The following is a 22527-nucleotide window of genomic DNA, read 5'->3' on the forward strand; positions in this document are numbered from 1 at the left end:
AACTTAAATATATTGTTGATCTTTGAAATATACTTCTATTTTGTTTTTAGTTTTTTAAAAACTATTAATTTGCTAGTCTTTTTGATATATTATTTTGAAAAATATCTCATAGATTAAAACAAAATCTTTGATAGCGGAAAGGAACTCTATAGAGATTAAAAGTTGCATCCGATTATATTTTAGAAATAAATAGATATTTAAATCATAGATTTATTGTTTACAATTTTTTTGTAAATTTTTATTCTTTTAAATCTTCGATCTTTCACAAATGAATTAATAAATACTTTCTCTCAAATGAAAATCTCATTATATAAAATACTTCTCATTGTAGTATATTATAGGTTATATGTTATTTTCTCTAAATCTAATTAGTACTTATTTTCAAATTCATCATTAATCTCTAGTTAGAAGTATGGATTGAGTAAGAGGGGATGCATTCAACTTTTAAAGATTTTAATATTTTTTACAAATAAATTAAAACTAACCTTAAATCAACTAGTACTTCAAAAGGTTTAGTTGAAAAAAATGTTATTTGTAATGTTCTTCGATCTTTGGTATCCATGCAATATAAATTCACTTGAAATATAGGTTCTAAGAGATGAGTGAAAATAATATGAATTATACTAGTTTTTCTTTGGAAACAAGTTATGTTCAATCCTATAATCACTAACAATTCTATCACACTTATTGATGGAGGACAATTCTCACTTTCCAAGCCATCATCCTTAAAATTAAGAGCAGAGAACAATTTTAAGATGTACAAAATAAATGTCTTGTATAAAACATGTAAAAAGTATAGTAGACAACACTTATTGATGGAGGATCATCCTCACATTCCAAGCTATCATATAATAGTCCCAAGATAAATATATGTTTTAACTTGTATAAAACATGTAAAAAGTAGAGTAAATATTTTCTTAGATCTTGTATTTCTAGGTCATTTATAGAGTAGGTTTTTAAATAATTCAAAGACACTCTAGAAATCCTCACTTGTCATGCAAGAAAGGATTTCTAGAGCATCTTAGGAGGCTTGGGCGATACCTCTTTAAGCTACTAGAGCTCACCATGGTTAAGCTTGCTTAACTAGAGTTATGGTAGCTAAAGAAGCAATCTAACTTCATCCTTTTTCACCTATAAATAGGTGACTTCTATTTGTATTCAAATTTGGAATTAACTGAATGAAACCTCAGACCATATTCACCATAAGGCAAATACTTCATACACCAGATCATTTTTAACCTGCATCCTTAATTATGGAAATAAAAATCTGGAATTGAAAATAATATATTCTGGAAAAATAAATCCGGAAGTGATTATTGAGTTTCAGAAATAAAAATCTGGAAACAAAAATTAAAATTCTATTTTGGACAAAAAAATCCAGAATTAAAAATAATACATTTCGGAAAAAAAATCTGGAAAAGAGATTATTGTGTTTTGGAAATGAAAATCCAAAAACAAAAATGAAAAATTCATTCTGGAAAAAAAAGTCCGAAACACATATTTCGGAAATTTTTTTTAAAGACAGTTTCGTCTTTTCCGCTGAAATCGGGTGCAGTGATATGGTGCAGGAAGCAATTGCCCCACCATAATTCTCTCTTTTGCTAGAGAGTCTAAAGGCCCAGTGAAACCCAAAACCCTAGGGAGTTGGCCAAAACTCTGCTTAATTTCAGCACCAAAACCACCTTAATTCTTCACCAATTCTTCATTATATTTGGTGCATCTTTCACAATCTTCCGCAGCTCATCAATTCTAACTCCTCCACGGTTGAAGTGGGATTACATCAGGTAGAGCATCAAGATCCAAGGCAATTGCTTCATGCACCATATCACTGCACCCGATTCCAGCGGAAAAGACAAAACTATCCTTAAAAAAAATTTCCGAAATATGTGTTCTGGATTTTTTTTTCCGGAACGAAATTTTATATTATGAATTTTTTTATCTGGAATGAGTTTTTCATTTTTGTTTCCGGATTTTTATTTCCAAAACACAATAATCTCTTTTCCGGATTTTTTTTTCCAGAATGTATTATTTATCAATTCCGAATTTTTTTGTCCAGAATAGAATTTTAAATTTTGTTTCCGGATTTTTATTTTCGAAACTCAATTCCGGATATATTTTTCCGGAATATATTATTTTCAATTCCGGATTTGTATTTCTAGAATAAAGGGCATTTTTGAAATTTTTAAAATTGTGTTGGGTGCAGGTTAAAAAGTGTTGGGTGCAGGGAGCATTTGCCAAGATCCAAAGGACACCGTTTCAAGCTAAGCCATTTTCTTTAAAAAATTTGGTCCAACACTTGTTTTTCAATTTTAACCATTCATAACCCTTTCCCACCATTTAATTTGTCTTTTCCACCATTTAAAATCACATACAAACAATTTAATTGGTAAAAAATGTCTTAAATCACAAAACAACTCCATCAAACACTTGTTCTTCCCTTCTATGACATAACCTCACTATTTGTAAGTGTTCTTGTAGTTTTTCAATTTTAATCGGTTCTTTTGTTGTTTTCTTCCATAAATCACCGTTTATAATTAGTATTCTTCCATTTAATCGGTTTAGTTTCCATTTTAATCGGGCAAACATGCTTCAATCTGTTCATTCATCAATCCGCATGAAAACCTGCAAAAAAGTAGTTTAGGATTTCGTTGTTTTCATTTGTTCTTGCTTAATTCTTGTTGTTTTCCATGTTTAATTCCTTTCTTATGTTTGTTTGAGTTTTCTTCATTGTTTCCAAGCTTTGCATGTTACTTATTACGTCTGTTGAATGTAACGGGCTTAGCCCATAGTTTATATTATTATGTTATTGATTTTTTTTATTATTTTCATATATAAATAAACACCTATGTGTATTTTACATAAGGAATATCAATCATATATTTATTTTCTTTATTTTTAATATGGTATCTAGAGCCTAGGGTTAGGATTCAATTGTTTTTTGGGTGAACACACTGTTCACTAGGCGTCGCCCTACCGCCACCCTCTGCCGTCGGAGCCACCATCGTCAGAATCTCGTCGAAGTTATCATCGTCGGAATCTCACTAGAGTCCTCATCATTGGAATCTTGTCAGAATATCGTCAGATCCGCTACTGCTGTCGCTGTTGTCACCAATTGGATGACAACTAGATCTATGGATTCATCTCCTACCACTATGCCGCCGACAATTGGATCTATGGCTTCTTCAGTTGCCACTATTCCCAATCCATAAATCGATACTAATTATGTGAATGTTGATCTTTCTATTGACAAATTGGATGGAACTAATGAAAATTGAGCCTCAAATATTAAATTATGGTTGAAGAGTTAAGATTATGTTGATCATGTTACCCAATGTGTTCGCAATGTTGTTGCAAATGGGGCTTCCCGTTGGTTGAAAATTGATGTTCAATTATGCATTGTTATTAAATCTACTATTCACTCATCTTTAAAATATTTTTTTCGTGTTTTTGAGACGTGTTCATAATTTGGGAACATGCAAAATTATTATACACCAATGATACTTAATGTCTTTATGGTGTGTGTCAAAATCTCCTTACCATTGTTGCTTCCAAACGTCTTGATTACAATGAAAAAATATTTGGGTAAACTACATGCTCTTCTTCATGATTTTAATGAATTATTGCCTCTTGCCTCCTACCTCTACTCCTTCTCAAGAACAAGAGAAACGATTCAAGTTCTTCTTCTTATTTGGCTTACATGGCCTTCTTGATGTTATTCTCATATCCGTGATCAAATTTTGGGATCTCTTGTTGTTCCCAATTTTACTTCCACTTGTTCTACCCTTCTGCGTGTGCCACCTTTTCCAGTTCTCTTCTGCTTTAATCTCTCAGCGTTATGATTGCACTCGCTCTTACAAGCCTGGCAAAGGGCACAAGTGTGACCATTGTGGTGAACTTGGCCCCAAAACTGATCGGTGTTATGCCTTACATGGTCTTTCTCCTAAATTTGTTGCGGTTGCCCAAACTGTTCCAGTGCAACCTTCTACTATGAACCTTACTTCATATGATATCTCAGGCCAACCTGCAATTTTTAATGAATTTTTTAAATGGTATAAGGATCGTCATAACTCTGGTTCCACTGCTTTTGTTGCACATTCAACTACACCTTTTCCTGGCCTTACGCATTCCAATTCTCTTGGTCCTTGGTTTCTCAACTCAGGTGCCACATATCATATTATTGGTAATAAATTATTTTTTTTTCTCTTCTTTGTCTATGTCCAGTTATTTACCATCCTTTACCATGACCAATGGCTCTAGGGTTTCATCCCACGGTGTTGGTACTATTCATCTTCTTCCTTCTTTATCTATTGATAATGTTCTTTATGTTCCTAGGTATCCCTTTAACTTATTATCCATTAGTTGTCTAACCCGTTTCCTTGATTGTGTTATTTCTTTTACCAAAGATTCTATTTGTTTATAGGATCGAAGTTCAGGACGGATGATTGACATCAGATATGAGTCTCATGGTCTTTACCACCTATGAACATCTGCACATGTTGACACGGTTATGGATACTCCATCTCTTATTTATGTTCAGCTAGGTAATCGTAGTCTTGCTAAGATGCAACACCTTGTTCCAAGTTTGTCCAAAGTGTATAGTTTTTCTTGTGAGTCGTGTCATTTAGGTAAACAAAGTCACAGTTCTTTTCCTAGTAGTGTCTCACAACGTGCTTCATCCCCTTTTGCATTAGTTGACTCTGACATTTGGGGACCAAGTCGTGTGAAGTCTAATTTATGATATAAGTATTTTGTTACTTTTATTGATGATTATTCAATATGTAGTTGGTTATTTTTAATGAAATCTCGTTTTTAGCTGTTTTCTATATTTTAAACTTTTTATAACAAAATTAAAAATCAATTTGGAGTTTCAATTTGAACCTTACACAATGATAATGGTCGTGAATATCTTTCTCATTATTTTACCACTTTTATGAAATCTCATGACATTCTTCAGCAAACCTCATGTGCTTATACCCTTTAACAAATTGGGGTGGTTGAGCGCAATAATAGATACCTTGCTAAAACTACTTGTACAATGTTACTTTCATTGTGATGTTCCTCAACATTTTTTAGGTGATGTTGTTCTTAGTGCATGTTATCTAATTAATTGTATGTCATCTTCGGTTTTAGAGAATAAAATTATACATTCTATTTATTTTCTCATGAACCTCTTCATCCTTTACCACCTAAAGTTTTTAGGTCTACATGCTATGTTCACAACTTTTGTCCTAGTCTAGATAAATTATCCACTAGGTCACACAAATGTGTATTTTTAGGGTTTACTAGATCTTAAAAAGGATATAAATGTTTTTCACTCTCTTTTAACCATTATTTCATTTTTTTGCAGATGTCACCTTCACTAAGTCTTTTTTAATTTATTTATTTTAAGCCTTTATCTTCTCCTGTGTCTCCATTTGAACAAGTACATATTCTAGTTGTCTTTGATCCTCTTTTTATCTCTAGTAATTATCTTCCTCCACCATGTCTTCAAGTTTACAATCGTCATTAGTCTTCCCATCGTCCACAGGATGACTCTCTTCTAGTTCCAGATCCTCCGTCCCTTCTGACTCCAATAGTTGAACCTGATACTCCCATTTCCATCCTTAAAGGTATAAATTCTACTCTTAATCCCTATCCACATTATAATGCTTTAAGCTAGCACCAACTATCTAAACCTTTCTATACCTGCATTTCGTCTATTTTTTTGTGTCCATTCCAAAGTCTGTAGATGATGCCTTAGCTCATCTTGGTCGGCGTGAGACCATGCTTGATGAAATGAGTGTGCTTCAGAACAATGGAACTTGGGACCTCGTTCCTTTACCTTTTGGGAAATCTGTTGTTGGTTGCAGGTGGGGTTTTGTTATCAAAATTGGTCTTAATGGTACTATTGATCGTCTCAAGCTCGTCTTGTGGCCTAGGGTTATACCCAAATTTTTGGTTTAGTCGATGGTGATAATTTTTTTTTCCAATAGCAAAGATGACTTCAGTTCGCTTATTTATAGCCATGGTGCTCTTCAACAATGGCCTCTTTATCAACAGGATGAAAAAATGCCTTTCTTAATGGGGATTTGTAGGAAGGAATTTATATGGAGTAACCTCCTGGCTTTTTTATTCAAGGGGAGTCTTCTGGATTGGTATGTCGTCTCCGCAAATCCTTATATGGTCTTAAGAAGTCTCCTAGCTTGGTTTGAAAAATTTAGCAAAGTTGTTCAATAGTTTGGTATGACTCGTAGTGAAGTAGATCATTCAAGTTTTTTATCGTCACTCGAGTGTTGGGTGTATCTATCTTGTAGCATATGTTGATTACATTGTGCTTACAAACAATGATCACCATGCCATATTACAGGTAAAACAACACCTTTGTCAACACTTTCAGACCAAAGATGTTGGCAAACCCAAATATTTTTGGGATTGAGGTAGCATAATCAAACAATGGTATTATTATTTCTCAGAGGAAGTACACATTGGATATTTTGGAGGAAACTGTTGAGACACCTATGGATCCTAATGTCAAAATCCCATCTAGTCAAGGAAAGCCTAACTCAGATCCTAAGAAGTACAAAAGATTAGTTGGAAAATCGAACTATCTTACGGTCACTCGTCTAGATCATTGGATTGCAATCATTCGTATATGAGTTGTTAGTGTGGTGAGTCAATTCTTTAATTCAACATGTGTTGATCATTGGATTGCAATCATTCGTATATTGAAATACATTAAAGGTTCTCCTGGAAAAGGCTTGTTATATGGTCACAATAATCATACTAAAGTTGTATGTTATTCAGATGCTGATTAGGCTAGGTCTATGTTTGATAGAAGATCTACTTTCAGATATTGTGTTTCTATTGGTAATAATTTAATTTCTTGGAAGAGCAAGAAACAAAATGTTGTGGCAAGATCAAGTGCTAAAGCGGAATAAATAGTTATGGGTTCAACTACTTGTGAGCTTATTTGGCTTAAACAATTACTCAAAGAATTGCAATTTGGAGAAGTCAATCAAATGACATTCATTTGTGACAATCAAGCTGCTCTTTATATTAGCTCAAATCCTGTGTTCCATGAAAGGACTAAACATATTGAGATTGATTGTCATTTCATTCGAGAAAATATTGTGTCTAGAGACATCAAGATTGAATTTGTCAATTAGCTGATATTTTCACTAGATCTTTATGGGGACCTAGAATTGATTATATTTGTAACACATTTGGTACATATGATTTATATGGACCAACTTGAGGGGGAGTGTTGAATGTAATGGGCTTAGCCCGTAGTCTATATTATTATGTTATTATGTTATTGATTTCGTTATTATTCATCTATAAATAATCACCCCTAAGTGTGTATTTTACACAAGGGATATCAATCCTATATTTATTTTCTTCATTCTTAATAACGTCGTACTTTTGCTTAATTTGTCACTTACATTAAGTATTTCAACCATAATCCAAATTGTTTGATAATTGTTCATAGATGTACTCCAACTATTTAAGAAAATTCCTTTGCATGTTTCAATAGTATAAGCTTTGGTGCTTCTTTGTTTTTCAGATTTTGAGTCTTTAAACTTACTATTTGTTCCTTCATAATTTCCTATATGTCTTGTAGTATTATTCCTTAATTCATTAGATTCCTTCCATTTCCATAATTGTAGTACTTTGACCTAAAAGTGAAAATTTATTCTGAATTCATTTTATGTCCAAACCTTGTAAAAAAATTAATATGAGAGCTTTAACATATCTAGTTAAAAAGGCATGTCCAAATATCAAATACAAAAACATAAACAAATCACAAAAGTCAGGACGTTGATTGCGTTTGACTAAGCATTCTAATGTGTAGTTTGCTCTTTGTTTGAAAATTATTGCACCTAATTCCTTTGGTGTTTCACACTAAAAATTTTACCATTATTACTTATTGTGTTACCTTGTTCTGGTTAAAATTTGAGTTTCAAATTCGTAGTCTAAAAATTGCAATAAATGTTTAGAACAACCCTTGCTAACATTGACCTTAAACTTTCTCAGTGGTGACTAAAGCCTTACTATACATCAAATTGTTTTATTTGTTTCTCATTGAATAAACATCCATTTAACTTCAAATTTGTTGCGCTTTGTCACTTGTTAAGTTGAGATTCTACAATAAAATTTTCACCACCAAAAATGCTATGGAAAAATTATTACAAATTCTTGAATAGTTTGTGTCAACCTATTATATCACAAAATTTTAAGTAATATATTTTTTAGAATTAATGGCTTAAATAAGCAATCAAGGAAGTCAATCAAACAATGTAAAAGAAACTGTTTGCAGAATTTCAATCGGTTGAAACTTCGTTTTAACTGGTTGTTTATAGGAAATAACAAATACAAGAATCATGAAAGGAACATAATACACATGAGTTTACAGGAAACACAAAGCTCCTAAGATCAGGCCTTGAACCAGAGTAAAGCTATTCAACAATCTTGCAAAAAACTCTTGAAAAACTTTTCAAAATCAATCTCAATCTCATTGTATTTGACATCTTGTTGTTGTATTTTGTTTTGAAAGTAAAACCATTTTATAGCTCTCAAAACTAGCCATTCAAGGCAACAACCATGAGCCAAAACAATTAAGATTTGATTACAAAACAGATTATCAGGTTATCAAAAAGTTGTTATGAAAATGTGACAATCAACCGGTTGAAAAGTCGTTTTAACGGGTTGAATTGATTAGTTAGTTATTTAACCAAGTCAAAAACACTTTTATAATCTTCAAACAAGCCAAGTGACAAACAACCCATTATTTCGAGGTTTCAACCGATTGTTTTTCTCTTTGCTTAGAAAAACACTTTTCCCTTTTTAAATAGATTGAGCAAGCTTGTGCAAGAGACAATGAATGATTTGTACAAGAATTCTAAACAACTTAAACTAAGCCCAAATCAAAAGCAACACAACTTCAACCTTCATCATAGATTTGAAACATCAAAACTCCCATGCTCTACATTTTTTTTCTTTGTATTTCTTTTTATAAGTCAATTGTCTGGGAAAATTCTCCAAAAGACAATCTCAATAAAACTTTGTAATAATAACACGTGCATTAGTGTCACAGTCTGTTAGTGGGCTCTATGTAATTGCACTATCATTATAAGATTCGTTTATTTTTTTTCCACTTGCATTTATTTCCTTGTTTTATTTTCAATATTATATTCTTTCCTTTATTTTCTTGATTTTACGCCTCTGTGATACGTAGGTTTTTCTGTTCTTTGCTTATAGACCTTCCATTGGTTTTAGGTGTTCATTTGCGCATTCACACACATACTTAGGCTTCAAAATTGTTTTGAAGTCCTATATGAGATAAACTCTGACTAAAAAAAATCCTGATACTAAAGTAGTCCATTGAGACTAACGTCACTTTCATATTCTTTGATTAAATCCACTAAAAATAAGAATATGTGTATTAGACTTTGAGGTATTTCGTATTTAACAACTTTACAGTTATTAAAACTGATTTTAATAAGATGAAGTAAAATCGCATGAAGTTGCGTTACTTATTAGTCAACTAAAATAAATTAAAAGTGAACTTTTAGTCATTTTATTGAATTAAAATAATTTTAGTAAGCTAAAATATACATAAATTCATTTCTGAATTGGTTAAGTAATTTTAGTTAATTAAAAAAATTAATAACTAAACTGCTAAAACACTTTTTAATTTACTAAAAAGGATCTAAACATTTTAATAGACTATTAACACTTCTATAAGCCATTTTATTCAAATCTTACCAAGGTCAATGAATGAAAACTTACTTGCTACACTTAAAACAACAAAGTTATAACTCAAACACTAGATTAGTTCTAAGATAAAACTTTTATCAAATTCAAGTGGTTAGCATATTAAACCAACTAACTCATGCTTGATCTTTAATATTAAATTCTCTTCGTGTATGTGTACATGTGTATATAATAACAACAAGAAGAGTTTAGATGAAAGAAAATTAATAATATTAAGTTTACTTAAATTTCAGAAGTAATATGTGATTGAACCAAAAGTATAATTGAATCAATCTTTTTATAAGATTTAAGACAATTGTCACTAGTTTAGAAAAAAGATTTTAAAATATTTTTAGAAGACTTGTGAAAAGATAAGATGAGCTGGTACATGTGCAATAGCTCAGGCAAGAGACACTTATTTTTTTTTTTTTAATAATGGTTCAATCTAACTGGATTACATCACTTCTCCTTTAAGAATATAATCAAACTAATTACACAACTATTCTCAATTACATCTATTATATATCATGTAAATAATGTAACTCCTAACTACCTCCTTTATCTTTCTCTAAGAGAAGGAATATATTTTACTTTAAATCAATTCTAGCTTTCACGACTATTTTATATTTTTCACTCCTGGATATAACAAGAAATGTTGTTTGAAGATTACATGTATAATGTTAACAAGTTAGATGATTCAGTAACCATTAGACGGTCCAGTAGTTGCTAGACAGTCTATCACCCATTAGACAGTCTCGTGATATGAGAGTCTATAAGTTTTGATGATAACAAAAACTATAAGATGTGTTAATTATTCTAACAAAGTTCATTAGTGTGCATAACAAGTCAAACACATCTCAAACCGTCTATAAAGGTGTAACCTATTAGAAGGTCCTGCAGTATTAAAATGGTTAGACAAACAATCTTTGATTTAATGAAAGAATAATCAAAGTAGAAAACATTGGCCAATTAGACAATTCACATGTGAATAAGCGCTCCAAACAATCCTATAAAAGATATGAAGGTCACACTAGAAAATATTGTAAGTTGATCTCAATAAGCAAGATGAGCAAGACTCACTAGATGATCTCACTGAAGTAAACATACCAGATTGATCTAATAGTAGAAGATCACACCAGATGGTTTAGTTAGACATTCCCTAAAGGCATATCAACACAGACGACTCAAAAGCCCAAGGAAAGTATATCAATACAATTTTTATTGACATACTAGACGATATTTGGAGCTTATAAATGACAAACAACCATTTTGTCTTCTACGCGTTAGACAATCTAACGTATCAAGGAGTGTCTATACTTGACTTTTACATTTTGAGAATGTTTTTTTGACACCGCGTTAATGTTCTCAAACCTTATTTGATGATTTGAATTCATATAAAACAAATTTTTCAAATAAGATAATTGATTGAATTAGTTTGGAAAGTTTTGGCAGTTCTAAATGTAAAATAAAGTATATCGAAAACTCTAAATATTGAGTGTCTTAATGATTTGTGAATGAAATACACTTTCTATATTGATTATAAACCATTTCAAGTAAAATTATGCCTTAAGGATTAAGTTTAAGACTATTTTAGAAAGTTTTCGAATGAATAATGTATTACTAGAAAGATTTCGAAAAGTAGAGACACACATATTCACTACTTTAAAGAGTTTTTCAAAAATATATTATGGAAATATATCCAAGGTAAAATATGATTATCTATCAACATTTAAATCTTGTATTAACTTGGAAACAATTTGAAAATGCATTTACAATGGAAATTCTAGAAATAGAAGGTCTTGATAATTCAAAACTATAAAAGATATTGCTTTAGTGATACTCGTGCTTTATTATGATACTCATAATGTTGCTGAAAATGTTTTAGGAGCAATTGGCTCCAAAAATTTGTAGGTACAATTGGATAAAAAATGGAGGGTTGAATGGAGTATAAACTCAATTAAATTTTATCAAAACACGATCAAGCACAAATGATAAAAGATAAAGAGAAGGGAAACGTATGCACAAAGATTTATACTAGTTCACCCTAAACACCAGGGCTACGTCCAATCCACTCAAGCAACCCGCTTAAAAACCTTTACTAATTATTATCCACCTTTCCAGGTAACAAGTATTCTCCACCTCTCCAGGTAACAAGTATTATCCATCTCTCCAGATAACCAATATTTTCCACCTCTCCAGGTGACAAGTATTATCCACCTCTCCAAGTAATAAGTATTAAACACTTTTCTAAGAAAACAATCTTAATCTCCTTCTAAGACCAAGACCTCTCAACAAGTGAGAAACACTATCAAACATAGAGTAAACGTGAAAACTCACAAGGTAATATTCAAAAGTGAAAGATTTACAATACAAGGCTCACTCTAGAAACAATTTGTGGTCTAAACAACAAATATGAAAATTATCTCTCAAGTACTAAACACACTAAAAAAAAAAACGCTTGATCGCTTGTAGTAATCTTGGATGCTTGTATTTGTGTGTTCTTCTTCACCTTCAAGGTCTTTATATAACACTTCATATTTTGACCTTTGAGACTTTGATTCTTCTCTTTGTTCACAGAGTTGTTAGACGCTGGATATGGAAATTTTTGCTCTTGATTGATTCTTCTACATCTTGGACTTGAATTGTATTTGAATTGCTTCTTCTTTCAGTCCCGATGTGAACTATGAGTCTTCATTACTTTGATATTCAAAATCTTTATCAATACTTTTTATTTAATTTCATTGTTTATCATCTATATTTGCATTGGGCTGGATATAGAAACTTTAGCTTTGGTTGTTTTCTGTGCGTTTTTGAGCATGTCAAACATTTTGAATTGTTTCCTTTTGTTCCTTTGATATGAACGTTGATCCTTCATATATTTGTGACTTGATATTAAGTTGAATAATCATATTGATATTCAACTTCTATGCAATAGATGCTTGATATGGAAACATTTTTTGTGTTGATATCTTCCCATCTTTGCCATTTGTAGTTTTGTTCAATGTTCTTTGAGATGTATTTGAATGTTGGATGTTGGATGTAATTTTGGATTTGATTTGAATCTTGTTATCCACTTTGAGCTCTATTGCATTTGAAGTTAATTATGAAAGTTTTAGCTTGCATTTTTAATGCCTTTTCTCTTTGTTATTTGTATTAGCTTTGAATGTCTTCAATTTCCTCCCAAGAATCTCATTATGCAATAACTCCATTATGCATTATACGCTCAATAAGGAAACTTGTTCACGTTCTCCTCTGCTTCTTGATGGTTCACTTGATCGTCTAGCACATGATCATCGTATGATACATTCATTTGGTCATCGTCAGGTCCATGTAACGCTCATGCTTCATATGTTATTCTCAGAGTATTGTCCAACACCTGCCTTGATAGCATCATTTGCCTTTCATTTTTTACACGTTCTTCCTTAACAACACAGTCTATTGAGTTCCCTTTTGTAGACATTGTCTACTAATTTGATGAGACCTTTTGATATAGCTCTTGTATGTTATGACCATCGTTTGTCACTTCCATTTGATGCTAAGTTTGTACCATCATCTGGTGCTTTCATTTTCAGTCCCTTATGTGTTAGATTGTCTGACATGTTTGTTTTGTGTGACACTTGCTTGTATGGACATTCAACGTGTGTAGGCCTTTTCAAACACTTTGCACATACCGTCTGGTGTAGGCTTTTTCGTAAATGCATTTTATTACGAGCCTTGTGACGTTTGATTGTACATGTCATTTGTACACATCGTCTGACATGTTCTCCTAACAAGTTCTTGTGTTGATAAACCGTCTATTGTCTTTCTAAGAACTATTGTCACTACAAGAAAATCATGAAATAGAAACAAATTTTTAGAGACCAAAATAATTAGTTGCAATAGTAACTAAATTGAAGACCATTTTAGAAACTAATTTTTTTTTTTGGTTTCTAAATTAGTTTCTATTATTGTTAAATAGTTTTTAAATTGGTATCTAATTAGCAACTAAGGTTTTAGAGACCAAATTTAGAAACTAAATAATTGGTAGTTAAAACTTTGGTTGCTAATTAGATACCAATTTAGAAACTATTTAACAATAATAGAAACAAATTTAGAAACCAATTTTTTATTTAGTTTCTAAAATGGTCTCTAATTTAGTTACTATTACAACTAATTATTTTGGTATCTAAAAATTAGTTTCTATTTCATGATTTTCTTGTAGTGGGCACACTTAATAATTATTTGTTTAGAATACTTAACATACCTTATAGTGTTTGTTAATATATAAACATTTTCTCTTAAAAGATGTCTTATGGAATGGAAGATCATCTAATGCCTCAACAATCTCCCATTTTCGATGATGACAAAACCTTTTAAGGGTCATGCATATAATTTTTTAAGGGTCATGCATATAATTTTGACAACTATGTGCGAACCAACACACAAATAAAGTCTTTATTCGTTAAATGAATTTATTACACCCGAAAAGGAATATGAGGGAAATTAAAAAACAAAGAAATTATTATCTTTCTAGGAAGGAAAGAAGTTATCTGTGGTGCGAGGTGAAGGGGTTTAGAAGAGTCTAAGCTGTGGAGCGCTTAAGGGACTTAGGTTGGGTACACCATTATGAGGTCTAGGCAATTTTATTTATAACATGGATCAAATTCTGGAAATGGGTACCAGAATAAGGCCAATTAATTTTCAATCTACTATAAATATAAATACAGAATTTCCTCAATTTAAATATTTTATTATAGAAGAAAAATTAAAATAGTTGGGAAGATGAAATAATAATAAAAGTAATTTTAAAAGGTTATTAAACTTAACAAATGTTCATAAAATCCACTAGTTGAATGTGTTCGTGGCCAGTGTTAATTTAAAAATTAAATATAAATAATGATAACAATATATATATATATATATATATATATATATATTAAAACATAAATATATATATATATATATAATTTAATAAATATAAATATACAATCTTAATATATTTTAAATATGTAATATAGTAGATGGAAATAACATAACATTATAAATATTAATTTAATATAAAATAAATATTATTTTAATATATAATTATATTTGTATATTATATAAATACATATCAATATTAATATTTTCACATATAACATTAAAATATATTAAGAATAATATTAATATGATTTTTAAATAAAATTTATATATAATGATGTAAAATCTATATATTAAAATGTGATGAGTAAAAATATTAAAAATAATTTTTTTTAAGTAAAAGTAAAAACATTGATATTGTGCACTGAGTTAGTTTTATCTATAATAAAATTTACTTAAAAAATGTTACTGTAAGGTGTGAAATTTACTTAGAGTAACGTTTCTTAATAAATGTAAGTAATAAAATGTTATTAAAAATATTAAATGGGGTAGTGTAGCAACAAATACTAAAAGAACATTATCAAACCCACACCACATTCAATATGAGATGCGTCAATTCATAATAACATTATGCCATTTATGTTTGGTAAATCGAAGAAAAAAACTAAAATTAAATTCTATTCCTAATAAAATAAATAAGATACAAAAAATAGTGTAGTTGAAAGCTTAGAAGCCCGTTTCCACCGTTAGACCCTATTCATGCGCTATCTTCTTCCATTCCTTTCTTAGTCTACACATAATGACATAAACTACATACTTTTTTTTTCCCTTATCAATAACCACAACTACCAAAAACACTCACATCTTTTCTTTTTTTTTCTTTGTTTTTATTGTTCCTAGTCGATGCCATCTCTACATATTTGGGACAATGTTTATCTATGCATATAGTAATCACTCATCATATTTATGGTTGATAATTTCGATGAATGGTGAATTGAGCTATGAATGTCATCTTTAAAACTATTCACTTGTTGAGGTTCATATTGAATTGATGTGTATGATCATACCCTTCTTTTGCCTTTTGTAGTTTGCACAATCTCCCTCTAGCCATTGCAAAGTTAACAATGGTTATGATTGTGTTAAACATGTGAAGTGTTAAAACAGTGGTTGGGTAATATAATAATAATGGGTGAGAGAAAAGGGGCTTCTTCTTCCAAAGTTGTTTTTAGAAAGTTATTGCTTTTCTTTTTCACAATGACATCGGTTCTGTTTGTCTTGTCCTGGTTCTATGTTATGCGATCCACGTATCGTCCTCATTTCATTGAGTACAGTCTGTTACCCAATTCAAAACATTTATCTACATTAGACGGTTCAAAGTATGACATGCAAAAGCAGAATGTTGATTCCTCATTTGGGAACCGAGCAATCCTTGTAGATAGTGAAGACTTGAAGGAGGGTGATAGGAGAAAAGGTCCTAATGGAAAAGAAAAAGTAGTGAAGCATAGAGGGAAATGCCACCAAAATGATGAACTTGTTATCAAGGTTTACATGTATGATTTACCAGCAGAGTTCCATTTTGGACTCTTGGATTGGAAACCAAATGGGAAAAGTGTTTGGCCAGATGTTAGAAATAACATACCTGGTTACCCTGGGGGCTTGAATTTGCAACATAGTATTGAGTTTTGGCTTACATTGGATGTTCTTGCATCAGAATTTCCTGAAGCCCCTAAGGCAAGGACTGTAATTCGAGTCCAAAACTCTAGTGAAGCTGATATTATATATGTACCATTCTTTTCATCTTTGAGCTATAATCGCTACTCAAAACGTAGACCAAATGAAATGAAGAATGGGAACATGATATTGCAGGAAAAGTTAGTGAAACACTTGACAGCTCAAGAGGAGTGGAAAAGATCAGGGGGAAAAGACCATTTGATTTTGGCACACCATCCCAACAGTATGTTAGATGCAAGGATGAAGCTGTGGCCAGCTACATTTATTCTATCAGACTTTGGGAGATATCCTCCAAATATAGCCAATGTTGAAAAGGATGTGATAGCCCCTTATAAACATTTAATCCCTTCCTATTTAAATGACAACTCCACCTTTGATACTCGTCCAACATTACTCTACTTCCAAGGAGCAATATATAGAAAAGATGTATGTTCTTCTTCCTCTCTAATGCATTGGTTTCTCTTGCTTTTCAGAGAAGATAATTTTGCATTGACATCAATAATTCATGTATGTTAGAAAACACTTTGCTTTTCAATTATAATTAAACAATGTTTAAAAGGGATAATAGAATGCCTCTTTTAGTCGTCTTTGATGTTTTTTTGATCCTTTTAGAAGAAGGGTCTACTACATCTGATAAGTCATCTAAATAATGAAGAGATTGGCTAAAATAGAGCCTTTTTAGGTCCCATGATTATGAAGTTGGTGGAATTTGAACCCTTGTGTTGTTTTGTGCATTGGTTGGTTCAGTATTTGTGCTTAACTAAGTTTACTACAATATAGTTGAACTTTTCTTAAGAATGCCCCTCTCCATTGGAATAATGGTGAATTTAATGTATTTATATTGGTCAAAGGCAATACCAATTTCAAGAGGAGCAAATTAATTTGTCTTCATAAAAAAGTGATTTCTTAATCATGTTAGTTACATAATGTTATGCAATTTCTTGATCAAGTGAACTCTGTCTTAGAATTATAAGAAGGATAATGGTGAAACATGCTTTATATTGACACAAATGGAGAATCTAAATTCCAACTTCTCGAGTTCCTTAAATGGAATGATCATCACTTTCACTACAAAAAAAAATCATAAAATAGAAATCAATTTTAGAAAAAATAATAATTTGTTGTTATAGTGACTAAATTAGAGACCATTTTAGGAATTAAATAAATTGTTGGTTTCTAAATTAGTTTCTATTATTCTTAAATGGTTTCTAAATTGGTAGTTAAAACTTTGGTAGCTAATTAGATACCAATTTAGAAACTATTTAACAATAATAGAAACTAATTTAGAAAACATTTTTTTTAGTTTCTATAATGGTCTCTACTTTAATTACTATTGTAACTAATTATTTTGGTCTCTAAAAATTGTTTTTTATTTAATGATTTTCTTGTAGTGTTTTATAACCATGTCTGATAAAAAGAAGTTGAACATTTTGCTAAATCACCTATTTCTCATAAGCAGTAAATTCAAACCGCTATTAGTTTGGTTTTCTTGAATGATTAATAATTATTACTTTTAATTCTAGTATTGAATGTGATTTATAATATTGTTTTAAATGCAATTTATAATTTAGCTGTTCTAAGAGAACATATGAATTAAAAAGTCTAATGTGAGACTCTGTAGTAATATTATATTCTCCAATTCAAAATGCAGCAGAAAAAAATAAAAATATATTCTCTGTTCACAGTTTACTTGTTATTGAATTATAAATACATTTTTCTTCTAAATTAATACTGGCTATTTTGAATATATATTTTCTGTATGATCAGGGAGGTTTAGCACGACAAGAGCTATTCTATCTTCTGAAAAATGAAAAGGATGTGCATTTTTCCTTTGGAAGTATTGGAAAAGATGGAATTAAGAAAGCAACAGAAGGCATGCGTGCATCCAAGTTTTGCCTCAACATAGCTGGTGACACTCCTTCATCAAACCGATTGTTTGATGCCATTGCTAGTCACTGTGTCCCTGTCATAATCAGTGATGCAATTGAGCTACCATATGAAGACGTTATTGACTACTCTGAGTTCTGCATATTTGTTCGTACTACTGATGCCATAAAAGAAAATTTTCTGATAAACTTTATCCGAGGTATTAGCAAAAAAGAGTGGACCCGAATGTGGAACATGTTGAAAGAGATCGAACATTTATTTGAGTTTCACTTCCCTTCTAAGGAAAATGATGCCGTTCAAATGATTTGGCAGGCTGTGGCACGCAAGGTTCCTGCCATGAGGTTAAAGTTAAATCGACATGGAAGGTTTTCTAGGTCACCTCCTAGTGCAGACAAAGAACTAAAATCAATACCATTACCAAGGAATTTTTGGTGATAAAATTACTATTGAACAGGATATGAAACATGTGGTAGTTATATTTACCTTCAGAATTATCACAACATTTTCTGGTTGTATTGCTCAGTATTTCTTCGGTTTGTCTCGCTACCAGGTTTTTTTTGCCATTTTCCTCCAATGATGTATAGACAAAATTCAATTGATGTTGTCTCTCCTTTTGGAAGTCTCCACAGTTGGGTGGGTGACATTGTAGTACAAATTAATTGGTAGAAAAATTTATCAGGTTTTTTTAGCTGGCATGATATAATTTTTGTCTCTTATTATCGAAATGCAGGTGTTTTTCAACATATTAGGAAGTTTGAAAAGTTGTGTCACCATTTTTGTTATGTTAAAGTAAAATTGTGCTTTGGTACGATTTTAGTTTAAGATGATTACATATAAATCGTGACACATTGACTAGACTTCACTTTTTCACAATAAAGACGTGCCAACGTGACGACTTTCCAACCTTGTAAAAGCGCGTCATTTTGGTGAAAGAAAAAAAGGAAAAAATGGTCTCATACTAATAGAAAAAACTAGTTTATCATGACATTAAACAATTGTATGGGCTTCTTTACTATGAATGTTAACTATAAGTACGGAATATGTTTGGTAAATTCTCCCTGCACCTCCATACATTCTTCCTAAACCTCCATGTATTTTTTTAATTCTAACCCTATCCTTCTCAGTATATGGTAAGGTTTTTCACTCGCTTATTTCTTTTTTCATTTTTTTTTTGTATACCGGATTGTAAAATCCCAACACCCCTTACTATAATATGTATTATGGATTGTACAATCCAAAAGGTATTTCTAGATCAAAAAATAACTTCTAAATTATATAATTCAGAATGTATTTTAAAAATGTATTATGCATTGTACAATCTGAAAGGTATTTTCGAATCCAGAAATACTTTATGGATTGTACAATCCATAATACACATAATAGTTGGGGTGTTATGAATTGTAAAACTTATAAGGTGTTACTGGATTGGGAATACCTTTTGAATTCTGTAATCTATAATGGTTTCTTTCTTTTAAAAATGTATTATAAATTCTACAATTTGAGAAGTGTAAATAGAAAAAATAACATTTCCTAAAAAATATATTTTTTAAAGACAAAATGGTCTTTACGTATGGACCTATAGGAGGTGTAAGAAGAAACAACCAATATGTTTTGACCAATTGAAGTGATGGACAATTGAATTCAACAGAGAGAAATACAAAAAAAATATTTAAGTGTGCATCATAAATTAATTATATGAGAAAAATTGGCATTACATTCAACTAAAAACATTGACATTCCCCTCCCATTCCGGACAAAAGCTAAAGTAGTAAAATGAAAAGAATATGGGAATATCTTGGTTAATTGTTGATAATTTGGAAAGTTGAAAGTGAAGAAAAAAAATAAAAATGAAATGACCCACTATTAGAAGATTACACTTCAAACAAGATATAACAACTGAAAACAAAACACCTATTATAAACTAATCAGTTACTTGATAAAATATTGTGGCTCGCTTGTGCAACCTACTTTACCAGTTAAATTTAAATAACTATCACTTAAAATTGTTGGAAATAGTTTCTTATATTTTGTTGGTTGTGAATATATTTTTAGTTAACTTAAAATCTAAATTTATTTGCAATATAATTATAATTAAGAAATTAAATGTTCATAAATAGAGAATATTATAAAGAAAAAAAAACATACAAACAAGCTTTTTGGTCACTCCTTGCCTTTTTACATTTTTCAATTTCATCTACGTCCATCAGTATGTTATCACTTTAGAATAAAAAAGTTGTGAAGAATGGTTTTGTAAAATATTGTTTTTAAGGTTCTTAGATTGTCTGATATCGTTGGACTCTCTCAATAGACTTTTTAGTCTCAGTCTTTACGAGACCTGGACTGCTTGATGAAACTATCTAGTGGTTGCTCTATTATGAAATGAGAAACATTTCACATATCTTCTTCATTAGTTTTAAGCACGTTTCATGTGTCAGTTATATTGGTATTTGTACTATAAGTAGAACCTTGTACCTCGCATTTTATGGTAACTTTTCAAGTTGAACTTTAAGTTGAAATATGAGGTTTTGAGGCAAGTCTTGAAGGAGTTCGCTATTAGAGAAGTTTCAGAGCTTGTACATGACTAAGTCCTTAGTGGATCGTCTTATCTGAAGTAGGCACTTGACTATTATAAGATGAGTAGTATAAAGGAAATAAACGAACAACTAAATGAATCAACAAGAGTTGATAATTGATCTGGAGAACATTGATGTGCAGATTGATGATGAGGTTCATGCATTATTGTTGTTGTGTTCATTGCTTAAGACACATGATCACTTCAAGGAAAATTTGACATCAAGAGACTCTCTCTCTTGAGGAGGTTCAGGTGATTTGAACTCTAATAAGATGAACAAGAAGCTTTAAGTTAAGGCGTCTAATACTAGAGATGACCTTGTAGCAAGGGGTAGGGTGTCTACCAATGATAACAAAAGAGGTAGAAGAAGGTCAAAGTTGAGGACAAATAATGATTTAAATACATCTGCTTTAAGATGCTACCATTGGAAAAAGGAAGGACACAATAGAAGGTTTTTTTCCAAAGAGGCAAAAGAAGGCTACCAACCTTAACAAACCATTTGGGTTTGACAATGGTCTATGGATCTTCTATGTCTAGTGAAACAACTTTGGTGGAAGAAGATTATGAATCATTAGAGGTCCTTATGGTGTTAAGAAGTGTCGATGATTGTGAGTGGATAATGAACTCTGGATGTTCATTCCATATGACACTAACTGTTTGTGGTTTCAAAAGTTTATAGAACTTGAAGGATGTTTAGTTCTCCTTAGTGACAACAAGTATTGTAAGATAAATGGAGTTGGAACCATCAAGTTTCTTCTGCATGATGGAATTGAGAGAGTTCTTGAGGAAGTTAGGTTTGTCCTAGCTTGAAGTGCAATCTGATATCCCTTGGTGACCTAAAGAAGAAGGGATATGTATTTAGAGGTGAGAGGGGAATGTTGAAGGTGCTGAAGGGATCCATGGTAGTTATGAAATGTTCAAGAAAGAATGGCTCGTATGCCTTGGAAGGTGTTATAGTTTCTAGCTCAACATGAGTAGACCATCTAATCCAAGACTGAAATATCTCAGAGAATGTTAGGTCATGTACGCGAAAAAGACATAGAGGAGTTGAAGAAGTAAGGCTTGTTTTGCAGTAACAAAATTGAGCAATTGAGATTTTGTGAAGATTGTGTCCAAGAAAAATCTTGTAGAATTCTTTTTAATGTAGGACAACAAAGGACAAGGGGAATCCTTGATTATGTTCATGCTGGCTTATGGGGACCTTCTACAACTATATCACACTCTAGTGCTAGATACTTTTTTGTCAATAATAGATGATTACTCAAGGATGTTATGGATTTATCCTCAAAATATGAAGGACTATGCCATTGAGAATTTCAAGAGTTGGAAGTGTCTAATGGAGAACCAAGTCAGTAACAAAATTAAGCGATTTAGAACTAATAATGGTTTGGAATTTTGTTCAGAATTGTTCAAGACCTTTTGGAAGGAGAAGGACATTGCAAGGAATCATCAAATGGTAGCAAAGACTCATTATTAGCCTAACTGAGAGATTTAATAGGTCCATTTTGGAAAAAATAAAATGCTTATAGTTAAGTGTTGGATTTCCAAAGGTATTTTGGGATGAAGATGTTGCTACTACTACCTACTTGATCAATAGACGTCCCTCAATAGTGTTGGAGATGAAGACTCCTGAGGAAATCTGGTGAGGAAATTCCCCAACAATGATCACTTGATAATCTTTAGTTGTGTTGCCTATGCTCACACGAGGCAAGGAAAATTGGATGCATGTGTTGTTAAGTGCTTGTTTTTAAGTTATTCAGAAGGTG

At 31.3% G+C, this 22527-nt stretch overlaps 1 protein-coding gene and 1 long non-coding RNA gene across 2 annotated transcripts; both read left to right on the forward strand.

Moving 5' to 3' along the window:
• The first annotated feature begins 1642 nt into the window (after nt 1–1642).
• LOC150027918 (uncharacterized) lies at nt 1643–3433 on the forward strand. Its single transcript, XR_016520616.1, has 2 exons — nt 1643–1784; nt 2912–3433. It is a non-coding gene; the product is annotated as an uncharacterized LOC150027918 (long non-coding RNA).
• A 12323-nt stretch (nt 3434–15756) lies between these two features.
• Nucleotides 15757–18751, forward strand: LOC137836430 (putative arabinosyltransferase ARAD1). Its single transcript, XM_068645147.2, has 2 exons — nt 15757–16728; nt 18070–18751. The coding sequence occupies exons 1-2, from the start codon at nt 15757–15759 to the stop codon at nt 18622–18624; spliced, it is 1527 nt and encodes a 508-aa protein (XP_068501248.2). The 3' UTR covers nt 18625–18751.
• The last annotated feature ends 3776 nt before the right edge of the window (nt 18752–22527 follow it).

This window comes from Phaseolus vulgaris, chromosome 4, assembly GCF_051622355.1.
Source record: "Phaseolus vulgaris cultivar YP4 chromosome 4, ASM5162235v1, whole genome shotgun sequence".
NCBI lineage: Eukaryota > Viridiplantae > Streptophyta > Magnoliopsida > Fabales > Fabaceae > Phaseolus > Phaseolus vulgaris.